The following is a 26,654-nucleotide window of genomic DNA, read 5'->3' as shown; positions in this document are numbered from 1 at the left end:
AAACCACGGCTCTCTCACTCAACCACTTCCTCTCTGCCTGACGGGTACAGATTTATCAAGGATATGCAGTAGCTGTTCCTTGAGTAAGCTTCACATTTCAATCGCGCCAGTCCCCTGTAGTTTCCTTCCCTAGCCTATGCATCCTAAATCTTGCATAATCGCACCTGGATTGCCTTTCCACCAGCATTAACTCTTGCCCTATCCCTTTCCATTGCTAAAGTAAACATAACTGAGATATGGTCACTATCAGTAAAGTGCTCACTTACCTCCAGGTTCATTACCCAGTATGAAATCCAATGGGGCCTCACCCCTTGTTGGTCTATCGACATACTGAGTCGAACGTTCTCGGTCAGATCCACCGACGTCAAGCCAGTGTTCTTCTCTGACCACTGCCTCCTGCTGGCCGACTGTCACCTACAGGACGAGCAGCGGGCTAGTAAGGGAACGTGGAAGCTGAACACAAAGCTATTGACCCTGGGAAACACATTGAGGAGCTCAAGAGGGACTACGCAGGTTGGAGAACCGTGAAGCCCCTCTTTGAATCCCCAGCAGACTGGTGGGAAACAGTAAAAGGGAACATCAAGACATTCTGCATCCTCAAAAGGTATTCAGGAGGCGAGAGAGAGGTAGGGAAAACTGTCCCAGCTCCAGGAAAGTATGCAGAACCTGCTTCTGTTGCAGACGATGGGCGTTGATGTCACGGAAGGCCTCAAGGAGGTGAACGGCCAGCAAGCCTCGCTCTTTGCCTCGGAGGCCTCAAAGATAATCTTCCGGTCCAGGGTCCGGTCCGTGGAGCAGGACGAGACATGCTCACGTTTCTTCCAGCAGATGCACAAAGAGAGCTCCGTGCTCAGCAGCCTGAAGGAAGAAGTTGGCTCGATAACGTCATCTCAGGCTGACGTCATGCGGATCAGCAAATCCTTCTATGCCAATCTGTATGACGCGAAGCCAACCGACAGCGTGGCCTCCCAGTCATTCCTGTCCTCTATGACGGAGGTCTTAGACGGCAGAACATGGGAGAGGCTGGACCAGCCGCTTTCTCTGACGAGCTGACCAAAGCCCTCGAGTCCTTCGAAAAGAATAAAACTCCCGGAAGCGACGGCTTATTGGGTCGAGCTCTATTCTGCTCTGTGGGACTTGATTGGCCGGGACTTGATTGGCCAGGACCTGCTGGAGGTGTATGTCAGTTAGCTTCTGACAGGTACCATGAGTGAATCCATGAGGAAAAGCACCATCATCCTCATCTACAAGTGGAAGGGGGAGAGGGAGGAAATCAGAAATTGGAGACCAATCTCACTAGGCAGAATGCAGATTACAAACTTTTGTCAAAGGTTATCGCCAAGCAGGTCAGGTCTGCTCCGGGGTCGGTGATTCACCCTGACCAAACCTGTGTACCGAGCAGGAAGATCGCCAAGAGTCTCACACTCCTGAAGGATATGATCGCCTACATGCAAGACAGAGGGTTGGACACCTGCCTCATCAGCCTGGACCAGGAGAAAGCCTTTGACAGGATATCACACTCCTATATGAGAGATGTTCTCATATGGCTTTGGGGAGGGAATCTGCAATTGGAACAGACTGCTCTACACCAACATGGTCAGTGCAGTCTCAATCAATGGGTGGGAATCAGATAGCTTCCCAGTCAGATCTGGAGTCAGGCAGGGCTGCCCTCTCTCTCCTGCCTTGTTTGTGTGCTGCATAGAGCCATTTGCCAAGTCCATCAGGAAGGATGCGAGCCTGAGAGGGGTGACAATTCCTGGCAGCCGGGGCCTACAGGTTAAGGCCTCCCTGTACATGGATGACATCGTCGTTTTCTACTCGGATCCGCTGTCCGTGCACAGACTCACGTGCATATGTGACCAGTTCGAACGGGACTCGGGGGCTGGGTAAACCGAGGCAAGAGCAAGGCCATGCTCTTCGGGAACTGGGCCGACAAATCCTCGATCCCCTTCACCGTCAGGACCGACCACCTGAAGATGCTGGGTATTTGGTACGGGGGGAGCTGGGGCGTGCACCAAGTCTTGGGAGAAGCGTATCAGCAAAGTGAGGCAGATGGAAGCTATGGTCACTCTCTATCGCAGGAAAAAACCTGGTCATCAGGTGTGAGGCACAGTCATTGCTGTTATACATGGCACAGGTCTGGCCTATTCCCAGAACCTGTGCCACTGCAGTCACCCGGGCCATCTTCCATTTTATACGGAGATCAAAGATGGACCGGGTCCAAAGGGACTCGATGTATAAAGATCTGGGTAACGGGGGAAAAAAAAAAAACACACCCAATGCCACCCTCACCCTGATGGCCACCTGTGTGTGTGGCTGCATCAAGCTGTGCATGGATCCCCGGTACGCAAACACCAAGTATCACTACATACTGAGGTTCTACCTGTCCCCGGTATTGCGAAGGATGGGCTTGGCCTCGCTGCCACGGAACGCTCCGAGTAGTTGGACCGTTCCGTATCACCTGCCCTTCGTGGAGAAGTTTATGAAGAAAAACACCTTTGACCACAAGTCCATCAGGAAGTGGTCAGCAGTGTCCTTGAGACCCTTCAGGAAAAGGAGAGGGCGGATCCTATCAAGCGGCTCCCTGAGCAGACTATCAAAGTCATTTGGCAGAATGCCTCATTGCCAGAACTTTCCAACAAGCACAAAGACATGGTTTGGCTGGTGGTGAGAAGAGCTCTGCCTGCGAGATCCTTTATGCACGCCCGGACTCTCAGCCGCACCGCACGCTGACCTCGAAGCGGCTGTAGGGGAGACAAGACTGTCACACACCTCCTTCTGGAATGTGCCTACGCAGAAGTCTGGACAGGAATGCAGTGGTGTTTGTCGAGATTCGTCCCGAGCAGCGCCGTGACCCGGGACTCCGTGCTCTACGGTCTGTTCCCCGGGACGCACATCAAATCGGTGAAAGACACATTTTGGGCGGTCCGAAACGTGTTGATCACCCAGCTGAAGGAGTTGACCCCGACTGAGTGCTGCAGACTGGCACATTCCAAGGTCCAGCACTACATGTTGAGGGACGCGCTGAAGCTTGGGGCAGCTGCCGCCAAGGCGCGATGGGGAAAGACCACTGTGTAACATCTGCCTGCCTAAGAAGAACAGGGGGCCCACCCAGTCATTTGGGCTCCGCTGACGCCTCAGCAGAAGAGCTGGATAGTAAATGTACAGACTTGTATATATGAAAAATAAATGTCGCTGTCTGTATATAAAACAATGTAATATGTGCACAAGAATGGCATAACCAATTGTATAGAGATCCAAATAATTTTATGAATAAAGTTTATTTTTGAAATAAAAAAACATCTGTGTCAAGAAACCATTCTGCGCCCACTGGATAAAAACTGACCCATCTAAATTACTTGAACTATAGTATTTCCAGTCAATATGTGGAAAGTTAAAAACCTCGTAACAACTACCCTGTTACTCTCGCTCCTGTCTAAAATTATCTTTGCTTTCCTTTCCTCTACATCTCCAACTATTTGGAAGCCAATAGAAAGCTCCTAACAGGATGACCTCTCCTTTCCTGTATCTAATCTCAACCCACATTACTTCAGGAGACGAGTCCTCAAACACCCTTTCTGCAACCTTAATACTGTCCTTGACTAACAATGCCACTTCCACCTCTTTTACCATCTTCTCTAACTCAAACTTGAAAGGGTTTAGAAAAGATTTACATGGATGTTGCCAGGGTTGGAGGATTTGAGCTATACGGAGAGGGTGAACAGGCTGAGGCTATTTTCCCTGCAGCTTCAGAGTCTGAGGGGTGCCCTTATGCAGGTTTATAAAATCATGAGGGGCATGGATAGGGTAAATACACAAGGTCTTTTTTCCTGGGATGGGGGAGTCCAGAACTAGAGGGCATAGGTTTAGGGTGAGAGGGGAAAGATTTAAAAGACACCTAAGGGGCAACGTTTTCACAAAGAGGGTGGTACTTGTATGGAATGAGCTGCCAGATGAAGTGGTGGAGGCTGGTACAATTGTAACATTTAAAAGGCACCTGGATGGGGAAATGGATAGGAAGGGTTGGAGGGATATGGGCCAGGTGCTGCCAGTTGGGACTGGATGGGTTGGGATATCTGATCAGCAAGGACAAGTTGAACCGAAGGGTCTGTTTCCATGCTGTACATCGCTAGGACTCTATGACTCTGTCCCTACTGAAACATTTAAATCCTGGAACCTGCAACAACCATTCCTAACCCTGTTCTATCCATGTCTCCGAAAAGGCCACAACATCGAAGCCCCAAGTACCAACCCATACTGCAAGTTCACCCACCTTATTCCGGATACTCCTGGATTTGAAGTAGACACACTGCAAACCATCTTCCTGCATGTTGGAGAACTCTTGTAAGCTTGAAACTTCATTTTTGAACTCACTATTGTCAACCTCTTGGACACTGGAACTACAATATAGGATCCCACCTCCCTGTTGAATAAGTTTAAACTCTCCCGAAGAAAAATGGCAAATCTGCCTCCAGGCTATTGGTAACCCTCTGGTTCAGGTGTAGATCATTCCAAGTAAGGAGAGAGGCAGAAGCAGGAACTATAAGTCGGTTCGTCAAACATGTCATTGGGAAATGCCGGAATGGTGTGTGTGTGTCTGTGTGTGTGTGTCTGTGTGTGTGTGTGTCTGTGTAAGACACAAGGTGTACAAGTCTTTATTCAATTTCCACCACCAGGAAGAAAACAAAGCTCTCAAGTGGCCAGTGACAAGCAGTGCCCTTCACACCAAAGGGCTGTTTGATCAAACGGTGAAGGGGAGGGCAGGGATTAAATTAAAATAGAGTTGGAGGGGGAAATAATGCACTCCACTCCCTACGGTGCCCACCTCTCCCTGAACAGCTCAAGGGTGTTGGTGGACACAGTGTGTTCCCTCTCCAGAGAGGCCCAGGCTCTAAACATAACCACGGGTGAGGGGCAGGTTGTTGGCCCTAACTGCCCACTGCCTGGACCTGTTTTTGGCCAGTTTAGCCAGGCCCAGGAGCAGACCCACTAGGAGTTCCTCAGACCTACCCACCCCCTCCATACCGGTTGCCCAAAGATCAGAAGCGTGCGACTGAAATGCAACCAAAAACAGAAGGTTTTTTAGAAAATCAAAAAGGGAATGCAAGTGCCCACACCCAATATATACATGTCCACGGACTCCACAGCACCACAGAACAAGCAGTTGGGCTGTGAGTCTGTGAACCACTGCAGTCTGCGGTTGCAGGGGACTGCTGCATGCAGCACCCTCCACTCCAGATCCAAGCGAAAAGGGAGGAATCAATGTGTTTATTGATTAAGTTCTAGTTAGAATGCCATGTCTGAGAATTCTCATGTCTGTTTCTCCTGTCCTAGGATGTATATGTTGCCCCAGTCAAAGTGGTGTCTTTTTTTTGTCTGGATGTATGGAAACTAGTGATAGTGGGTCATGTCTTTTGGTGGCTAGTTGATGTTTGTGTATCCTGATGGCAAGTTTCCTGCTGGTTTGTCCAATGCAGTTTTAGTTTTTGCATGGTATCTTGTAAATGACATGAGATTTGCTGGTAGTAGCTAATGGATCCTTTAGTTTTATTCATCGCTGGATAGATGAGAGCAGTTTGTTCATGTCGCTGCATTACTGTTTGTGCTAGGAGATCTAATATGGTGATCCTACAAGTGTTCCGTTGACTTGTTTGCAGGTTTTGTTATTGAATGTAAAGTGGGTGGTGAGGCACAGTTCCACTAGCTTGAAGATGTTGTTTTTGCTGAAGTTGACGATGCTGTCTAGTGCTTGTGGTCCTAGTTTTCCTCGTAGTAATGCCAGGTCGATGTTAATTGATGTGAAAAGGGCTGTAATGTCAAAGGAGACCATTATTTTGTCCTCTTCTATTTTGGTGTCTTCGGTATTCAGGAATTCATAGGTGGAGAGAATGGTATGGATTTTCAATTAGGTATTTGTTTTTGGAAGAGTTTCTTGACTAATCTGTTGGTGTACCAGGTAGGGAGGGACCTACCTGCTACACCAACTGTACCTGTGCTTCACCATCCATTTCACATTCAATAACACAACCTACAAATAAAATCAATGGAACACCCATGGGATCACCAATATCAGGTCTCATAGCACAAGCAGTAATGCAGAGACTTAACAAGCTGCCCTCCCATCTATCCAACCCAAACTCTGGGTCTGCTATGTGGATGACACCTTTTGTCATCACAAAAACAGAACAGATTAGAGGAAACATACGACAATATCCTGACAGGCATAAAATTCACAAGCGGAGGAGAACGACAGACTCCCATTCCAAGACATGACAATTGAGTGTATAGTTAATGGAGAGCTTCAAACCAGTGTCTCCAGAAAAACAACAAACACAGACAAAATACTTAGCTTCTAAAGTTATCATCCCAACACCCACAAATGGAGCTGCTTCAAGACATTATTCTAACAAGCTACATCACACTATAGCCCCAAAGAACTACAAAAAAAGCAGAAAATTATCTATACAATGTTTAAGAAAAACTGATATTCAATAAACACAATCCGCCAATTCCTCGAAAACAAACACAAACAATCAGACAACGCAACCAAAAACTATAGCCACATTACCTTACATCTAAGACATATCAGAAATGACTTTCAGACTACTCAGACCCCTTGGCACTGAGCCCATTAGATACTACCAGCAAACCTCATCACAAGATATCATGCAAAAACTAAAACACTACATTGGATAAACTAGCAATACACTTACCACCAGGATATGCACAAACATCAACTAGCCACCAAAGGATACCACCCACTATCATCAGTTTCCATACATACAGACAAAAAAGGACATCACTTTGACTGGGACAACACACACACATCCTAGGACAGGCGAAACAAGACACACATAAGAATTCTTAGACATGAATTCCATCAATAAACATATCGATTTAGATCCTATCTACCTTTCCTTAAAGAACCAGAAATGACATCACCCATCTTAAGAAACCAAGGCCTATAAATAGAGGCAGGACATACCACCAGCACTTCACTGGAGACTCTCACAGATGATGGCCTCTAGTATCGTGAAAGAACATCAGAAAACAAATCTTCCAGCTCAGCAAGCAAAGTTACATACATATCAACCTGAACTACATAACTTCTCAAATTGTTAAGATCTTCAAGACTATTCAGGATTGATGCTCCAATTAAAAATCGCCTAAATCTAAAATCTAATGAAGACAAGCTCAGTCTTTCCAATGTTTCCTCCTTCCAGATATCAATCTAGTAAATCCTCTGATCAGCCTCCAATGCATTTATTTAATGATCAATTCCTCCGAGAGGCAATTAGCCTTCCTGATTAGATGTTGATACACCATATAATCTTTTGTGACTTGTGCACCATAAATCCTAGATGCCGCTGCACTTTGGAATTCTGTGGTCATTCTCCATTTAAATAATATGCTGATTTATTTTTGGTCAACTTGATGTTTTCCAATATTGTACTCCATCTACCATGTGGGAAAATGTGCAATATCCACTTTTACAGGAAAAAAAAGCACAGTTTATTGTGTAAATTGAGAAAGACTTCACACTTCTGTAGTACAGAGGCATCTGAATGTTCTTGCACAAGTCACAAACAGCAAGTCAAAGGCATAGGGCACAAAACTAAGGGAGATTTGCTACAACTGAGAAAGGTATTGGTTAGTCAACACCTAGTGTACTATATACCATTTTGGCCTCCTTATTAAAGGACAGAATATGCTTACATTGCTCATCCAGTTAGTGAAATGGTTAGAACTCAGGAATAAGGTAGGTGCAATCACTATTATGAAGTTATACTATAGGTCTCCCAGTAGTTGGGGGAGAAAAAAAACAATGTCAGCAAATCACAAAGATGCACAAACAGGGTTGTCGTAGTGGATGATTTTTAACTTCCCTAATATTGACTGGGACCGACCCCCTTAGAGCCAGGAGTTTAGATGAGGCAGAATTTCTAAGGTGCATCCATGAGGGTTCCTTGAAACAATTTAGATAATCCAACTAAGGAAAGGGCTATGCTAGATCTTGTATTGGGAAATGAGTCTGACCAGATGATGTAAGACTGAGTCGAGGAACATTTTGGTAACAGCGATCATAATTCCCTAAGTTTGAAGATAGATATCAATAAGGATGACACTGGTTCTTGGGTGAAAGTGCTAAATTGGGGTCAGGCTAACCACGGTGGCACAGTGGTTAGCACTGCTGCCTCACAGCGCCAGAGACCCGGGTTCAATTCCCGCCTCAGGCAACTGACTGTGTGGAGTTTGCACGTTCTCCCCGTGTCTGCATGGGTTTCCTCCGGGTGCTCCGGTTTCCTCCCACAGTCCAAAGATGTGCAGGTCAGGTGAATTGGCCATGCTAAATTGTCCGTAGTGTTAGGTAAGGGGTAAATATAGGGGTATGGGTGGGTTGCGCTTCGGCAGGGGGGGGGGGGGTGTGTGGACTTGTTGGGCCGAAAGGCCTGTTTCCACACTGTAAGTAATCTAATCTAATCTAATCTAAATGCTGTGGCAAACAGTATTAGGCTGGAACTGATGAAATTAGATTGGGACAGCTGTGTGAGGGTGAATCTACATCTGATAAATGGGAGTCTTTTAAAGGCCAGTTGATGGAAGTTCAGAACCAGTATGTTCATGTGAGGTTGAAAAATAAGGATGGCAAGATTCAAGAATCCTGGATTAAAGGATTTTGAAAGTTTAGTCAAAAATAAAAAAAGTATAAGATAGATTTAGGAAACTTGAGGAATAGAAAGGAGACAGGGAAGAATATGAGGCCTGTCACCAGTGGTGCACCACAAGGATCGGTGCTGGTCCATTGTTTTTCGTCATTTATACAAATGATTTGGATGGGAACAGAGGAGGTATAGCTAGTAAGTTTGCAGATGACAACAAAATTGAAGGTGTAGTGGACAGCGGAGAAGATTACCTCAGAGTACGACAGGACCTTAATCAGATGGGCCAGTGAGTGGCAAGGAGTTTAATATAGATAAATGTAAGGTGCTGCATTTTGGAAAGGCAAATTAAGACAGGGCGTATACACTTAATGGTAAAGTCCTGCAGGGTGTTGCTAAACAAAGAGACCTTGGACTTCAAGTTCATAGTTCCTTGAAAGTGAAGTCACAGGCAGAGGGGCAGCATTTGGTATGCTTGTCCTTAATGTTCAGTACATGGACTATAGGAGTTGGAGGTCATGTTGCGTCTGTACAGGACATTGGTTAGGCCACTTTTGGAACAGTGTGCGCAATTCTGGTCTCCCTCTGATAAGAAGGTTTTTGTGAAACTTGAAAGAGTTCAGAAAAAGATTTACAAGAAATTTGTCAGGATTGGAAGATTTGAGCTATAGGGAGAGCTGAAGAGGCTGGGGCTATTTTCTCTGGACCATCAGAGGCTGAGGGTGACCTTATAAAAGTCTATACAATCATGAAGGACAATGTCTATTTACTACAGAACATTTGTTTAAGGTGAGAGGGAAAAGATTTTAAAAGGGACCCAAGGGGCAACTTCATGCAGAGGGTGGTGCGTGAATGAACTCAGCTGCCAGTGTAACTGGTGGAGGCTGGTACAATTACAACATTTTAAAAGGCATCTGGATGGGTATTTGAATAGGAAGGGTTTAGAGGGATATGGGCCAAAAGGGATTAGATTTATTTAGGATACCTGGTCAGCATGGACAAAAGAGTCTGTTTCCATTATGTACATCTCCTATAACTAAGAAATTAGGAGGGCTAAAAGGGATCATGGCGTGTCCTCGGTAATTATGATTAAGCAGAATTCATTTTGATACACATTAGGAACAAGGTAGCTAGGAAAAATGGTAAGTCCATTCAAGGGCAAAGAAGGGAATTTATGCATGGAGACAGGAAAAATGGTTAAGGGCCTTAACAAGTACTTTGCACTGCATTCACCAAGGCGAAGGGCATGGATTATGATAAGATTAGAAAGGGGGTATGTTGGTATTATAGGGCATGATGATATTAAGGTGGTGGTGGTGGTGTTGGGTGTCTTGAAAAATTTTAAGGTTGGTAAGTCCCCAAGGCCTGATAGGATCTATCACAGGATACTGAGGAAGTGAGACAGGAAATTACTGGAGACTTGACAAGAGATCTTTGTATCCTGTTTAGCTACGGGAAGTTCCCAGAAGACCCGAGAATAGTCAATGTTGTTCTTTTATTGAAAAAGGCCAACATGGATAATCCAGGAAATTATAGATTAGTGAGCCTTTCATCAACTGTAGGGAAATTATTGGAGAAGATTCTTAAGAGACAGAATTTACTTGCATTTGGAAAAGAATGGCTTTTTGCAGGGTAACATCCTATCTCTCAAATTTAATTGAGTTTCTTTGAGGAAGTGACAATGATGACTAATGAGGGTAAGGCAGTGAATGTTGTTCACATGGATCTTACTAAAGCACTTGACAAATTCATTCATGTTAAGCTTGTCTGGAAGATTAAATCACATTTAATCCATGATGAATTGGTAAGTTGGATACAAAATTTTGGCTTGGTCATAGAGAGGATAGTAGTGGAGGGTTGTTTTACTAACTGGAGTAGTATGGCCAATGTTGTTCATCAAGGATAGTGCTGGGACTTCCATTGTATGTAATGAGTTGGATGAAAATTGGTGGTCTGATTAGTAAGTCTGCAGAAAGGAAGGGTAGTTTTTATGAGGAAAGGTTTAGAAGGTTCAGTCTATACTCATTAAAGAATGAGAGATGATCTTGTTGAAGCACGAAATTTCTGAGATTTCAGCCGCTCTGAATTTCTGAGAGCACTTTAAGTAAATGCTGAACTCTAACTCAAAATGAGGGATTTCCCATTAAAAGACCAAGATAAGAATTTCTCCTCAAAGGTCACAGGTCTTTGGAATTCATCTTCCCAAAGGACAATGGAGTTGAGGTTACTGAACCTATTCAAGGCCAGGTTACAATCGATTTGTGACCTACCCCGGAATCAAAGATAAAGATACAGACAGGAATACAGAGTTAAAGCCACAATCCAATCTGCCATGATCTTGAATAGTGGAGTATGGTCAATGGGCCATAAAGTCTATTCTTATTTCTTCCTCTATACTGTCCAGGCAAAGGGGAGAAAAAGAAAACTGCATGGTGACTGATGCAAAATTTCCATCTATGGCTCAGAGATAGAACAGGAGAAAGTGAGGTCTGCAGATGCTGGAGATCAGAGCTGGAAATGTGTTGCTAGAAAAGCGCAGGTCAGACAGCATCCAGGGAACAGGAGAATCGACGTTTCGGGCATAAGCCCTTCTTCAGGAATTCCTGAAGGGCTTATGCCCGAAACGTCGATTCTCCTGTTCCCTGGATGCTGTCTGACCTGCTGCGCTTTTCCAGCAACACATTTCCAGCTCAGAGATAGAACACTCTGAGCCAGAAGATGGGGGAGGGGTTTAGGTTCTAAGCCAGACACTTACCACCAAATCTGGATTGAGACTGAACACATATGGGTGAATGTTTCTGAATCTTTCTCAATTCTATATTGAAATCATTATGTTTCCTCACCTTAAAAACACAAGTATATCCTTCTCTAGAGTAGTAGTAGTAAAATTTACTTCAGCATGTACTGAGGTAGCAAAGCATAACAGTTTGGCAGTAGGAATTATAATACAGGCCTAAGTGTTTACAGATTTTTAACAGGATAAGTGATGATTTATGGGATACCACATTCAAAATCACACCCTTTAAAACCATTTGATATACTGTAACAACTACAATATAATATATATTTATATGAAAGGATATATGTGAACTCTGACAAGTCCACAGCAAAGAAAAGTTAGAGATTAAATTTCAGGTAGTTGGAATGGTTTAGCCATTGACACAGAGTTGAAGGGCAGGGAGAAGTACAAGAGTCCATTCAAAAACTTAGTTTGGTCAGTGCAGGGAGGGGTTTGCAAGGCTTAAGGTGGTTACAGGAATATCCAGGGACAAAACACACAGATCAATTTACAATGGAAGAATTTTTCATTTCAGCTAATGTAGGTTAAGTAGGACAAGAGAGATGGGTGATTAGAATTTGGTGCAAAATAGGACACAGCAGAGCTATGTCAAGTTTACAGAGTGAAGGACAGGTGGAAGGCTGACTGGAAAGCACTACAAGTTGAAATTTACTGAAAGAATAAAATCAAGATTGCATTGTTCTACTGTTTTCTGTCAGTTAGCCAATCTTCTACTCCTGCTAATATATTACATATATACTTGCGGAGCGTTTCAGAGAACACCTCTGGGACACCCGGACCAACCAACCCAACCACCCTGTGGCTCAACACTTCAACTCCCCCTCCCACTCCACCAAGGATATGCAGGTCTTTGGACTCCTCCATCGCCAGACCACAACAACACGACGGTTGGAGGAAGAGCGCCTCATCTTCCGCCTGGGAACCCTCCAACCACAAGGGATGAACCCTGACTTCACCAGTTTCCTCATTTCCCCTCCTCCCACCTTGTCTCAGTTAAATCCATCGAATTCAGCACCGCCTTCCTAACCTGCAATCTTCTTCCTGACCTCTCCGCCCCCACCCCAGTCTGACCTATCACCCTCACCTTGACCTCTTTCCACCTATCACATTTCTGACACCCCTCCCCCAGGTCCCTCCTCCCTACCTTTTATCTTAGCCTGCTGGACAAACTTTCCTCATTCCTGAAGAAGGGCTTATGCCCGAAACGTCGATTCTCCTGTTCCCTGGATGTTGCCTGACCTGCTGCGCTTTTCCAGCAACACATTTTCAGCATATTACATATATACAATGAGCCCTTATCTCAACAAGTTTTTAATTTGGCATCTTATTGAATATCTTTTGAAAATTCAAACATACAACATCTAAATGATTTCTTGGTGCAGAATGTAAACAGTTCTAAAAGGTGACAAGACATTGAAGCTTTTTGACTTTCTCTCATCAGAACTAGGATGCAAGAAACAGAGTTGAACAAAGGGACATCATTTTCTACAACACGAGAGTGTGTCGATTGCTTGGGCCATCAGTGACTTTGTCATATCTCCATGCCAACATTAATTCTCAGATCAGGTATGTCGATTCTAAGTGGTCGAGTTGCTGGTCATACAGATGTAGCAGAAATTGGCAGTCTCCACAACCCCTTTTTTGAAAAAGATAGCATGTAAATATTGGGTACAAATTTCTTTTCCCTACATAAAATAAGCTCCTGTGCATTTATCTAACTACTGCTTCCCTTTGAAAACCGAACAAGCAAATTAAACAAAGGAGCCAAATAAAGGACTAGTGTAGAAATGAGGGTAGTCAAGTTAAAAAGTAGGCATGTGATTTTCATAAACATACAGAACATAGGATTAGAGATTCAGCTTGAGGTTATAAAGACACTAAAAGAAGCTAGGCAACCACCAGGACCTCAGATGGCTCTTCCGCATGACACACAGGCTTGGATGACCAATGGGCAACAATGCAACATTTTGAACTTTCACTGAAAAGAGAACATCTTAGATTCCCTGTTTAGAGTGTGGAAGAAAAAAAAACACATTCACTTACTCCTTATTCCCAAGCATTCCTTTGAAATGAGAGTTATTAATTGTTTATTAAGCATCATTTAATATAACTCATTACAACAACATTACTTTTCTCAACATATGATTTTTACTTCATGTGTCTAACCATCTGATAAACCAAACATTATTTCAAATCAGTAAAAAAAACTTACAGTGATGAATTTATGTATTGGAATCTTCTCCTGTCCTTCAGCAATAGTGTAAAAAAGTAGATCTTCCAGACTGGGCAGAAGACCTGCTTTTTGTCTTTTTCTAGAGGGAAAAAAAAGGGACACATTGAGACATTGCAAAAAAGTTTCAGGTAAATTAAACTTGTAACAACTATGCACTTTTAAAGAACAACCTGTCATAACTTAGTTCTGACACTGAGTTACAATTTGGAACATACAAGTCAGAGGCAACATTTCCAGAACAAATGAGCTATATTTTAACAAACTCAAACATTTCAGTGATTAAAATGATGATGTGTGAATGACCCAGGATTTGTAGTCAGCCGTAAAATGGTGCCATCTGTCAGTGACTTATGATAAAATGCTGTCCACAAAGATCCAGCATTTCGAACATCCTGATGTCAACTATAGGGGATCTCTATCTGTCTGATGTGATCAAGCCAGTTAAGCAGTACACCACGCTGAAGATTTTTCACTAATAAGTAAAAAGCAGTGAATATCTTTCACTTGTTAAATCATATTGCAGAGAACAAAATAAGATAGGAATATTCCTATGAGTTAACAGTAGAAGCTGCAACGGTTAAAAACTTAATTTGCAAAAATCAATGAAAATCTACTGAATGATTATTATTGTACAGGCAATGCTCCACAATAAAAATAAAATTCAAGCTCAAAGAAACTACTCAATAGTAATATAATACTGTGTTATCTAATTTCAGAAGGTGAGATTTTTTTGACTGGTTTATGTAGCAAGACCAATAAAGTGAAAATGAAGTAGTACAAAAGATTTCCACCTGCCAAAACTTCAACGCCACACATGGAAATGCAAAAACCATGACAGATTATGAATTTCCATCTTTAACTGCACATGTTCAAATTAACAGTGCTGAAGACTAACCATTTAGCTGTCAGTATAACTGCAAAACTTGGGTCTACATTGCCATTCTCCTGATATGTACTGAAGCAAATATCGAAATACCTTACTTTTCAAGCTAAGATTTACCAGAAATATAAACAGGAACAAACTTTATTATGAGAAATTTGAAATTATGAAACTATTTTTGTATGAGCAGTAAGAGTCAGTGCTACAGTAGGGAAACAGACCCTTCCATCCACACGGTCTATGCTGAACATAATGCCAAAATAAACTCATCCCACCTGCCTGCTCCTGGCCCAAAACCTCCAACCCTTTCCTATTTCTGTGTATATACACACACAAATGGATAGAGTTTTAAAAAAACTTTCTAAAGTTAGAAGGTAGCATAAGTTGGAAAAGACAACCTCGTCTAGAGAGACAGGTTGGGGTCAAAGTGAGAAGAATGTGACAATGCTCCTGCGGACAGCTGTTAAGAGGAAGCTTTACCATAGGCAGAGATCATTGCAAACATTCAAAAATGATATGCCAGCTGAGATGGCAAAAGTTATTTTGGATTGCTTATGCAAAGAGCTAGAATAAACAAAGTGCAGAATGGCTTCTGTTTATGCAGTAAAGTTCTATAGCTTATATATTTTAAGTGAAGACTATTTTGAAAACCCTAACATATGAAGAACATCTGCAGTGTCAATTGTACCTGATTTAATTTCATGCATCTATGGTCTTACAGAAATTACTCAAATAAACATGACCAATCTGGAAATCCAATGTTTAATTAGTAGTGGCCACTTAGAAATCGCTGAACTTTAAGGAACATTCCTAGCTTTAACTGTTTCAGCTTTCCTATTTCATAAATTGCACAAATAGTGCTACTTGATTAGAAATTATGGCCTGAATTTTCAGTATAAAAACGGAGTAAACTGAACAGGAATTTGTAGACAAGTAGACAGTTAAATGCTTTAAGATAGAAGCTAATGCAAGAGACAACCCTGCTTCTTCAAATGGTGTCGAAAGGTGTGGCACTGGAAAAGCACAGCATCCGAGGAGCAGGAGAACAGATGTTTCAGACAGGCATAAGATTGGCTAATGTGGTGCCACTGTTTAAGAAGGATGGCAAGGACAAGCCAGGGAACTATAGACCAGAGAGCCCGACACCAGTGGTGGGCAGGTTGTTGGAAGGAATCCTGAAGGACAGGATGTATATGTATTTGGAAAGGCAAGGACTGATTAGGGATAGTCAACATGGCTTTGTATGGTGGAAAGCGTGTCTCACAAACTTGATTGAGTTTTTTGAAGAAGTAACAAATAGCATTGATGAGGGTGGAGCAGTAGATGTGATCTATATGGACTTCAGTAAGGCGTTGGACAAGATTCCCCATGGGAGACTGATTAGCAAGGTTAGATCTCACTGACTACAGGGTGAACTAGCCATTTAGATACAGAACTGGCTCAAAGGGAGAAGACAGAGGGTGGTGGTGGAGGGTTGTTTATCAAACTGGAGGCCTGTGACCAGTGGTGTGCCACAAGGATCGGTGCTGGGTCCTCTACTTTTTGTCATTTACATAAATGATTTGGATGTGAGCATAAGAGGTACAGTTAGTAAGTTTGCAGATGACACCAAAATTGGAGGTGTAGTGGACAGCGAAGAGGGTTAATCCAGATTACAACAGGACCTTGACCAGATGGGCCAATGGGCATAAGAAGTGGCAGATGGACTTTAATTCAGATAAATGCGAGGTGCTGCATTTTGGGAAAGCAAATCTTAGCAGGACTTATACACTTAATAGCAAGGTCCTCAGGAGTGCTGCTGAACAAAGAGACCTTGGAGTGCAGTCACAGGTAGATAGGATAGTGAAGAAGGCATTTGGTATGCTTTCCTTTATTGGTCAGAATATTGAGTACAGAAGTCGGAAAATCATGTTGCGGCTGTACAGGACATTGGTTAGGCCACTGTTGGAATATTGTGTGCAATTCTGGTCTCCTTCCTATCGAAAAGATGTTGTGAAACTTGAAAGGGTTCAGAAAAAGGTTTACAAGGATGTTGCCAGGGTTGGAGGATTTAAGCTATTAGGGGGAAACTGAACACGCTGGGGCTATTTTCCCTGGAGCGTCTGAGGCTGAGGGGTGACCTTATAGAGGTTTACAAAATTATGAGGGGCATGAATAGGGTAAATAGACAAAGTCTTTTCCCTGGGTTTGGGGAGTCCAGAACACAGGACAAAGGTTTCAAGCGAGAGGGGAAAGATATAAAAGAGACCTAAGGGCCAGAGGGTGGCATGGGTATGGAATGAGCTACCAGAGGAAGTGGTGGGGGCTGGTACAATTGCAACACTTAAGAAGGATTTGGATGGGTATATGAATAGCAAGGGTTTGGAGGAATATGGGCCAGGTGCTGGCAGGTGGGACTAGATTGGATTGGGATATCTGGTCGGCATGGACGGGTTGGACCGAAGGGTCTGTTTCCATGCTGTGCATCTCTGACTGTAAGCCCTTCATCTGAATTTTGGGGGGATAGCTCGGAAAGCAATAGATAGATGCTGGTGGAGAGTGATGGTGATAGGTCAGAGGGGAGCATGGAGCAAATAGGTGGAAGGAAGTGGACAGAGCCGTTTCAGTTCTTGTCAACAGACCCAGTACTGAACGACAGATCAACATTGTCACGAACAGGCTTCAAATCAAGGTTCCCCAATTTGTTGTACAGTAATTCCTAACAGGTACCTCAAACCATTTAGCTCTGCAGTAAGTAGGGATGAAATGGCTCCCCTTCTTTATTCACTCGACTCCTTGATTGATCACAGCAAAGTTAATTTGAAAATGGATTCTTTCGTTTGTCAAACTTTTCTCCCCGAGCCAAATGTACTCGTGTTTAAAAGTAGCCAAGGCCTTCTTGAGTTAACAGAGAGAAAGTCAATTAATTACTAAACCCAAAAAGAATTAGTAAGGTAACACACAGTAGAAATCAGAAGCAAGTCCAAAAGATTAAGAGCAAAAAAAACCAGACAGATCAGTCTCGAAATTGTTTGTGAAGAACAAATAGTTGAACATTACAATAGAGGATATCAGAGGCGCTGATGTTGACACGTAAAGAGCCTATTTCATGGTCCTTAAATTTTGCACTTCAGTTGACATTCTTTAGTTCTGATTCCTTTCAACTGTGATAAAACTACAATGTTCAGGACAAGAGTGTGTCCTTTTGTTGCTGTTTCTCTTTTGTCCAGATGCTAGCTGACTTCTACAAAGCCATGTTGGTTTAGCTGTTCAATATAATCTGAGCTGCATTAGTGCTGAAACTTTGACTATTAATCAAAGGCTTTTTAATCAAACTCATTTGAAGAATCCTGAGGAAAGTAAAATTCTGGAAATATAAATTGGATTTGAATTTTGCTCCAGCACAGACATAATATAATTCAAATAGGTAATGAATCATACATAATGTTTGCTTTCCTCTGGAAAAATATACTGTAGCAAGTCTCAACTGTTCTTCTACATATTGTTACTTTAAAACAACAGGACATGGCAACAATAAAATACATCTTCTGAGCATCCCTGTACAGACTATCACTTCCTAATTTGCAATAAATATGAACTTTTCACATATTAAGAGCAAACCATTTTCTTTTTGAAGAACCATTTTTACTCACCAACCTACACACCATGCCCACATCCATTCCAACACCAAAAGAATCCCTCCCCAGGCACTATACTGGATATCAAGGAACTTTTAAATATTTCACGTACGGAGTAAGTGATGCATGCACACTAACCAGAATTGTAACTTAAGAAAATGTCTTCTCTAATATACACTTTTGTGCTCAATTAAAAATGAAAGTTACGTAAATAACATTTCAATATTAAATTAAACTTTGTTCTAGGTGACTTATCTCCTCCTTTGCAGGATGAAATCACCATTGAACTATTCAACTCCATCCGGTGCTTGCTGTCCACTGTTGATGCCGAGACAATATAGGCCCCCTCAAATATACAGCTTTTTTGTTCATCCAAAGCACATTTATTTGGAAGATAAATATTTTAATCATGGAGTTTGGATTGCAAAAGGTACTACACAACATTTGATTAGTGGAATCAATAATTTACTGAAACCTAGCGTCACAATTTCTTAACACTGAAATTAAGATGTGAATCAGTTTGCAATATGACACAACATGGAACATTTCGCAACTGCTTACTACACTTCTGATTCATGGATCCAGAATCCTACTTTAAAAAGGTCACAAGTACCCATCATGCCTCATTCTTGGGTAAGGTTTTCTTCATGTAAATGCCACTAAGTTCTTTTATGCTGCTTCAGGTGCAAAGATTAGTGTTTATAATTACATTACTCATGTGTGTTTAATTCTGTATTAAAGCAAAATGCAAAACATTTCAGTTGAGGACTTCTACTAAGGACCTTCAAATTAGAAAGGCATATTCTTTCCAGAGAACTTTATTAGTCACCAGCCTGTAAAACAATCTTTATCCCCAGTCACTGTTTCATGCCCAATAGGTAATTCTCTATTCATGCTAAAAATATTGCCTCCAACACCCTGTGCTCTTACCTTATGACTTAACCTTTAGAGAGACACCTTGTCAATCAACTTCTACAAGTATAAATACAACACATCTACTGGTTCCCCTCTCATTGAGACTTCCTCAAACAACACTAATAAATTAGTCAGAAAGCAATTGGTCATGTTAGCTTAGTGCAAAAGCCCCATCTTCTCAAATGCATTAATAATTTCAATTTATTGGCTCTAAATAATCTGCACTCTATTTTGCATAGCTTTTGTACCAAACTGGTGGCACAAAATGGCATATACTATTTGAAATGGAGCTGAATTTGGCCAGATTGCATAGTATACAGTATGCTTTGGTCAGCAAGACACAGGAACTTTCAAGTACGAAGGAAATCAAACACATGCATCTACATTGTACCTTCTGCAATCTCATGATGCCCCAAAGTGCTCTTTCTTCAATTAATTGTTTTTGAAGTGTGATCAGATTTTATTGCAGAAATTATGACAGCTAGTTTGCACATAGCAAGGTTCCAATGGAAGAGCTGAAACTTGCAGACTGCAAATCTTGGCAGATATTTACTTCTCAAAAATTTCCAAGCGTTTATATACCAGGTGCGCATTCTAAGAAATAACTCCCTTTTCCAAGTGGGCTATAACAAAAGCAATCTCATGGCACTCTTTCAACAAACAGCAGGTGAGTTTGCGCCAATATCCTGACCAATACTCAACATCCTTAAAATTATCCAATCATTATCACAACTTGTCAGACCCTACTATTTACGACTGAGGGGGCAAAAAAGTGAATATAAGGAATATCAGATCAGCCATGATCCTATTGAATGGTGGAGCAGACTCAAGGGATCGACTGGTCTAATCCTGTTCCCACTTCTAATGGTCTTACTTCAGGATGTACATGTATTTGGAAAGGCAAGGACTGATTAGGGATAGTCAATGTGGCTTTGTGCGTGGGAAAACATGTTTTTGAAGTAACAAAGAGGATTGATGAGGGCAGAGTAGTGGACATGATCTATATGGACTGATGGTAAGGTCCTAGGGAGTGTTGCTGAACAAAGAGACCTGGAGTGCAGGTTCATAGCTCCTTGAAAGTGGAGTCGAAGTAGGAGTGAAGGTGGTGTTTGGTGTGCTCTTTCCTTTATTGGTCAGAGTAAAAGAGTCGGGAGGTCATGTTCCGGCTGTACAGAATATTGGTTAGGCCACTTTCGAATACTGCATGCAATTCTGGACTCCTTCCTATCAGAAGGATGTTGCGAAAATTGCAAGGGTTCAGAAAAGATTTACAAGGATGGGCTATAGGGAGAGGTTAAATAGGCTGAGGCTGTTTTCCCTGCAGCATCAGAGACTGAGGGGTGACCTTATAGAGGTTTATATGAGGGGCATGGATAGGATAAATATACAAAGCCTTTCCCCTGAGGTCGGGGAGTCCAGAACTAGAGGGTATAGGTTTAGGGTGAGAAGTGAAAGATATCAAAGAGACCCAAGGGGCAATATTTTCATGAAAAGGCTAGTACAATTGCAACATTTAAAAGGCATCTGGATGGGAATGAATAGAAAGGGTTTGGGGGGATATGGGCCAGGTGCTGGCAGGTGGGACTAGATTGGTTTGGGATATCTAGTCAGCATGGACAAGTTGGACCGAAGGGTCTGCTTCCATGCTGTACATCTGACTCTAAGTTCACCCTTAGCTATTTTGAAATTTATATAACCCATATGGCCAATTATATTTAATGATATTAAAATACATGAACTGTACTTAGTTCTATTTACCAATGCAAATCCTTGATAAACCACCCCTTTCACTTTAAAAGACATTTGACCAGTATACATTGAGTTTTTCACAAGTCAATGACGTTTAATTTTGCTTGGGTTTTAACGCTGATTTAATGCTTTCATACACTAAATTACCTGTTCCTTTATTAAATCACTTCAGTAGTAGTTTGCTACTGTATTCTAAATGTGTGGTCAGAGATGCAGCTCCAGGTTCTGGCTCATCAACTACACCAGAACTTTCAAAACCTACGATTACTGACATGGAACCACCTTGGCACAAAATTCATAAGTAATCAAGTAAATGGGACTAAGAACTGCTGGTTGAAAACACGTCAAGTCATTCTCAAGATGGTGACTGGCATGATGTGTGATGTCATCAGTATAAGGCAGCTTCTCAAATTAAATATTTGTACTTCATAATTTTTTTTCCCACTATGATAAAGTGGCCCTTTCTAGTAAAAGGTCAATGAGCTGAGATATTTGCTGTTTATTTCTCTATTGATGCTGTCTGGTGTGCTGAATGTTTTAATATTTTCTGTTTTTATATTAGATTACCTACTGTACTTTTACTCAAGTAATTCTTAGATTGCAATCTTTAAGCAAAGTAAGACAAACAGAATTATGGCATAGAAAGTTTTTAAATAATTTAAAACCCTTCAAAAAATGGAACTGATAAGGAGAATTACAACAAACAGTTGCAGATGTGAAATAAATCCTTAATGTTAAAACAGAAGAGGAGAAATGAGAGAGAAAAATTCAGGAGAAGGTATGCTGTTATAAATATGTGAACAACAGAAAAGACAAACAGAGGAGCACAATGTACAGAATACCCAAGAAGCCATTATGAAATCCATAGCATGCAATCAAAAAAGATTATGAAAACTTAGGGTTAGTGTTAGGATGGGAGAAAATGAACCAAGCTTTTTTGTTTTGTTAGATAGTTAACAGCAAAACAGTTTGAAACTATCGCAAAAACATGGAAACCTGGAGTCTAGAGACAATAAATATGAGTAGCGTTCATAATCACAGATTGTAACCACCCAGTCAACTGCTTGTTACATCCTTCCTTTACCCCAACCCATTAGGCCAGACTTCCTCCTAGGATTCCCTTGCTCAAGCTCTGGACTTATTGTTTCCCCCAGTTTTTCTCCCATCTTCCCTCTTGCCCTCACCAAGCTTATGCAGTACATAAGACACATCTCATGTTCTCCTGACCCCTTTCCCACTAAACTGCTCATCAGCAATTTTCTATTTTTGATTCCAAAGTATGACTCTAACTGTTGTCATTGTCAAGAGTTCTACAATATGGAGACAGGCCCTTTGACCCAAACTGGTCCATGCAACCAAAATATCATCCACACCAACCCCACATCCTTTGCCATCCATGTATTTGTCCAAACGCCTTTTAAATATTGTTAATATACCCACCTCAACCACTTTCACTGTCTGCTCATTCCATATGCATACCAGGTGCTGTGTAAACTCTCTTCCATGCCTTCACTGCCTCTAGACTTTACTGGTCTGACCAACTTCCAACTTTCTACCTCCTCCCTTAAAATTCAGGTCGTAGAATCAGATGTACAGCACAGAACCAGACCCTTTGGTCCATTTCATCAAAGCTGACCAGATACAGTATCCTAACCTCATCTAGGCCCATTTGCCAGCACTTGGCCCATATCCCTCTAAACCCTTCCTATTCATATACCGATCCATACACCCTGAGTGAAAAGGTTGCCCGTTAGATCCCTTTTAAATTTTTCACCACTCACCTTAAATCTATGCCCTCTAGTTCTAGGCTCCCCCACCCTAGGGAAAAGACCTTATCTGCATACCCTTTCCTTGCCCCTTATGATTTTAGAAACCTTGATAAGGTCAACCCTCAGCCTCTGACACTCCAGGGAAGACTGCCCAGACTATTCAGCCTCTCCCTGTAGCTCAAATCCCCCAATCCTGGCAACATGATTTTTGAACCCTTTCAAGTTTCACAACATCTGCCATCTAAGATTATATTTGCTTTCCAATTCAACAATGGCCTGGCACATTCCCATTTCTGAAACTGCCTCCGCCTACACATTTGTCAGATGACTGTGCTCCTCTCATTTCTGGTAGTCACCAGGCTTTGCTTTCAGCTGCAACATCTGGGATCCCCTGCCAAAATTATTATACCATAGTTTCCTCCTTTGAAATATTCCTTATTGGCCTGTTTGGTCAATGTTTGGTCATTTGCCCTGATTTTTTTAGCTGGCTCAGTATAATTTTTAAAAAATATCTGAGACATACCTTGGCATGTTTTATTACATCAATGGTACTACATAAATACAAGCTTATTGTCATAACAGTCTGCAGTCTTGAAACAGTTCACTAACAGAGTGATATACCGTAGAAAATCATTTGGTCTTTTGTCTTTGAAAGGTTGATACTACTCTCCTGCTCTTTCTTCTGCTAAGCCTCCTCCACCTCTTCCCCCCCCCCCTTGGGTATTTATGCAATTGCCTTTTGAAAGTTACAATCAGACGTGCAGCCACCAACCGGTCAGTTGAGATTCCAGATCACAACTTGTCAGAAAATTAAATGACCTCACACCTTTTCTGGCGCTTTCATTCACTACCTTAAATTGGTATGATCTATTTCTCAAACATTCTCGCATATGAAATAGTCCCTACTGGGTTACTGCTCATGACTTTGAACTCAAATTAAAGCTCTTAGCGTTCTATGATCCAAAAATCCAGTTCTTCGTCTCTTATCTTATCTCATAACTGAAGTTCCTCAATCTGGCAGCCGGAAGGGAGGAGGTATGGCTACAAATGAACTGCAGGTCTGAGGCTCCCAAATACATACTAAAGAAAGCACAGGAAGTAACGTCAATAAAGATGCATAATTCGGCGATAAACATATCAATGTGTGAGATGTTCAAGCTTTTAAAAATACACGTACGTTAAACAACAGAAAAAAGCTACAGGCATTCCAGGAAATACTTATTACCCATATTGCCTACTTCAAAATTAACATTTCATGACATCCACACAAAAATGAGGTAAAGCACTTGATACGTAATCGCTGCCTTCAACGTGATATCAGGATTATAGAATTTTATCTACAAGAGATTACTGAAATGCGCTACTGCTCTACTTTATATCGTAATGAATTATTCTTTCTAACACCCCCGCCCCGGTTAGATCCTCACTTGACATTTATGTGAGGTTTCTTATTTCTGCTTTACTTACTTCTCTTGAGCCAAGTTACTGGTCGAGGCCAGTGTTTTGGCTGCGCCTTCCTCAGTCAGCGCTCCCTCGGATTTGCTACTCCTGCAGTAGGCGGCTCGAAGCTGCTGCCGGTGACCTTGGTGCTGATGGCGGTGGAGCAGAAGCTGCTGGAGGGACAGCGACAGTCGCGATGTCCACATGCCGCCGGTGACGCCGCTCGCCAGGGCGCCGTGGTTGCGCCTACCCGCTGGTCTCAGACTGGTCTCCAGCAGCTCCCGCAGGATGAGAGCGGGAGTCACCGCCCGTAACATAGCGATGGCGGGTTTAAAAAAAAGAGGAAAAAGCTTTCCCCGCGACTCAAAATAAGCGAAACGGGAGTGAGCAACGCCGGTCGGTAACCGGGAGAGGAGACGGCGGTGGGAAAAGAGACTGACCCTGACTGGTGGTCGCGAGGAGGACAGGTAATGCCAGGTGGTGGTCGCGAGGAGGACAGGTAATGCCAGGTGGTGGTCGCGAGGAGGAAAGGCTGACACCGACCAGTAGTCGCGCGCTCACAACCTAACGTCCCTCACACGCGGCCACTGCGAAATGCACCAAGACCAGCAATGAGCCGACGTCTTCAACCGACAAACGGAAGAACCCGCCTTCTCCTCCGTCAGGCACCCACCAATTGGTCGCAGCGCCGTGTCAATCAGCTATCCCCAGACTTGGCAACTGCAGCTGGTGAGTCATCCATCCCCTCACATCACAGTGAAAATGAAACTGGTACAGAGGCTTCTTCATGGAACTGGCTCTCAGCTGTCGCCACGTGGATTCTTTTTGCCTCGGTGGGAGGGGGCGGGCAGAGAGTTAGCCTTTCTGTCAAACCTGACGGGTGTCTCCAGCAATTTCTCTTTCCAGAACTTTAGCCAGTTGCGGTTGTTCTGTAACGTTCACGAGCGTTTGTTTTCAAATAAACCACCAAGTGTCCCCGTTTGACCTAAACCAGCAATGCTGGAAATCACGGAGCTGCTTAGACAGCATCTCTGGCATAGCAAGGATTTGGAGATGCCCATGCTGGACTGGGCTGTGCAAAGCTAACCATCACACAACACCAGGTTATAGTCCAACAGGTTTATTTGGAAGCGCTGCTTCTTCATCAGGTGGTTACAGTGTGATGTCACTGAAATTATATATTGAAAAAGACCTGGATTGTTTGTTAAGTCTCTCATCTTTTAGAATGACCATGTTGGTTTCAGTTCTTTCATATGTAAATCGTAGACATTTTTTAAAGTTACATTTTCAAGTGAACTTTAACAATCACTGCCATTGTTGGCTGAGATTAAGGTGTGAGCTGCCCTCTGTGATGTTGAATGTGCCACAATGTTCGGACTGATTCTAATCTAAAAAACAGATTTACTGAACCTTATGTGGATTCATGCCATTTTTGAGCAAAATAAAATGTAATTCTGCAAGTACAAATTCACCCCAGAAACTTGTATGTGGGTGTGAGTGTGTGTGTGGGGGGGGGGTGATTATGAGTGCCTGTGAGAGTGTGTGTGTGTGTGTGTGTGTGAGTGTAAAGGTGTTAGCGAGTTTTGAGAAGAATTGTAGCTCAGGTTGAGGTTCTGGATGAAGGTTTGCTCGTTGAGCTGGAAGGTTTGTTTTCAGACGTTTCATCACTATACTAGGTAACATCATCAGTGAGCCTCCGGATGAAGAACTGGTGGCATGCCCCACTTTGTATTTGTGTGTTTAGATTTCCTTGGGTTGGTGGTGTCATTCCCCATGGTGATGAAATTTCCTGTTCTTTTTCTCAGAGGATGGTAGATGGGATCCAAATCAAAGCGTTTGTTGATAGAGTTCCGGTTGGAATGCCATGCTTCTAGGAATTATCGTGCGTGTCTCTGTTTGGCTTGTCCTAGGCTGGATATGTTGTCCCGGTCGAAGTGGTGTCCTTCCTCATCTGTATGTAAGGACACTAATGAGAGTGGGGGGGTCACGTGTTTTTGTGGCTAGTTGGTGTTCATGTATCCTGGTGGCTAGTTTTCTGCCTGTTCAATGTAGTGTTTGTTATAGTTCTTGCAAGAATTTTTTTTGTAAATGACATTAGTTTTGCTTGTCTGTATAGGGTCTTTCAAGTTCATGAGCTTCCGTTTTAGTGTGTTGGTGGATTTGCGGACTACCATGATGCCAAGAGGTCTCAGTAGTCTGGCAGTCATTTCCGAGATGTCTTTGATGTAGGGGAGAGTGACTAGAGTTTCTGGACATGTTTTGTCTGCGCACAACAGTCAAGAGATAGGAATGTTCCCTCCCAGTCGGAGAACATAGAACATAGAAGAATACAGCGCAGTACAGGCCATTCGGCCCTCGATGTTGCGCCGATCCAAGCCCACCTAACCTACACTAGCCCACTATCCTCCATATGCCTATCCAATGCCCACTTAAATGCCCATAATGAGGGAGAGTCCACCACTGCTACTGGCAGGGCAGTCCATGAACTCACGACTCGCTGAGTAAAGAACATACCCGTACCATCTGTCCTATACCTACCCCCCCCCCCTTAATTTAAAGCTATGCCCCCTCATAATAGCTGACTCCATACG

At 42.7% G+C, this 26,654-nt stretch overlaps 1 protein-coding gene across 4 annotated transcripts in view; it reads right to left on the bottom strand.

Annotated features, from left to right (window-relative positions):
• The window catches only part of glsa (glutaminase a), a 137,308-nt gene extending 112,922 nt beyond the window's left edge, over positions 1–24,386 (bottom strand). For all 4 annotated transcript variants that reach the window (XM_043692870.1, XM_043692871.1, XM_043692869.1 and 1 more), the window contains exons 1-2: positions 24,091–24,386; positions 13,673–13,772 (exon numbers count right to left, since the gene is read on the bottom strand). In XM_043692870.1, the coding sequence (XP_043548805.1) occupies positions 13,673–13,772; positions 24,091–24,380 (390 nt within the window). In that variant the 5' untranslated portion in view covers positions 24,381–24,386. The remainder of the gene's footprint in view (positions 1–13,672; positions 13,773–24,090) is intronic.
• Positions 24,387–26,654: the final 2,268 nt, after the last annotated feature.

The sequence above is a fragment of the Chiloscyllium plagiosum genome, chromosome 7 (assembly GCF_004010195.1).
Source record: "Chiloscyllium plagiosum isolate BGI_BamShark_2017 chromosome 7, ASM401019v2, whole genome shotgun sequence".
In the NCBI taxonomy this organism is placed as follows: domain Eukaryota; kingdom Metazoa; phylum Chordata; class Chondrichthyes; order Orectolobiformes; family Hemiscylliidae; genus Chiloscyllium; species Chiloscyllium plagiosum.
Note: the sequence above shows the minus strand (reverse complement) of the source record. Positions and strands in the feature narration are given on the sequence as shown.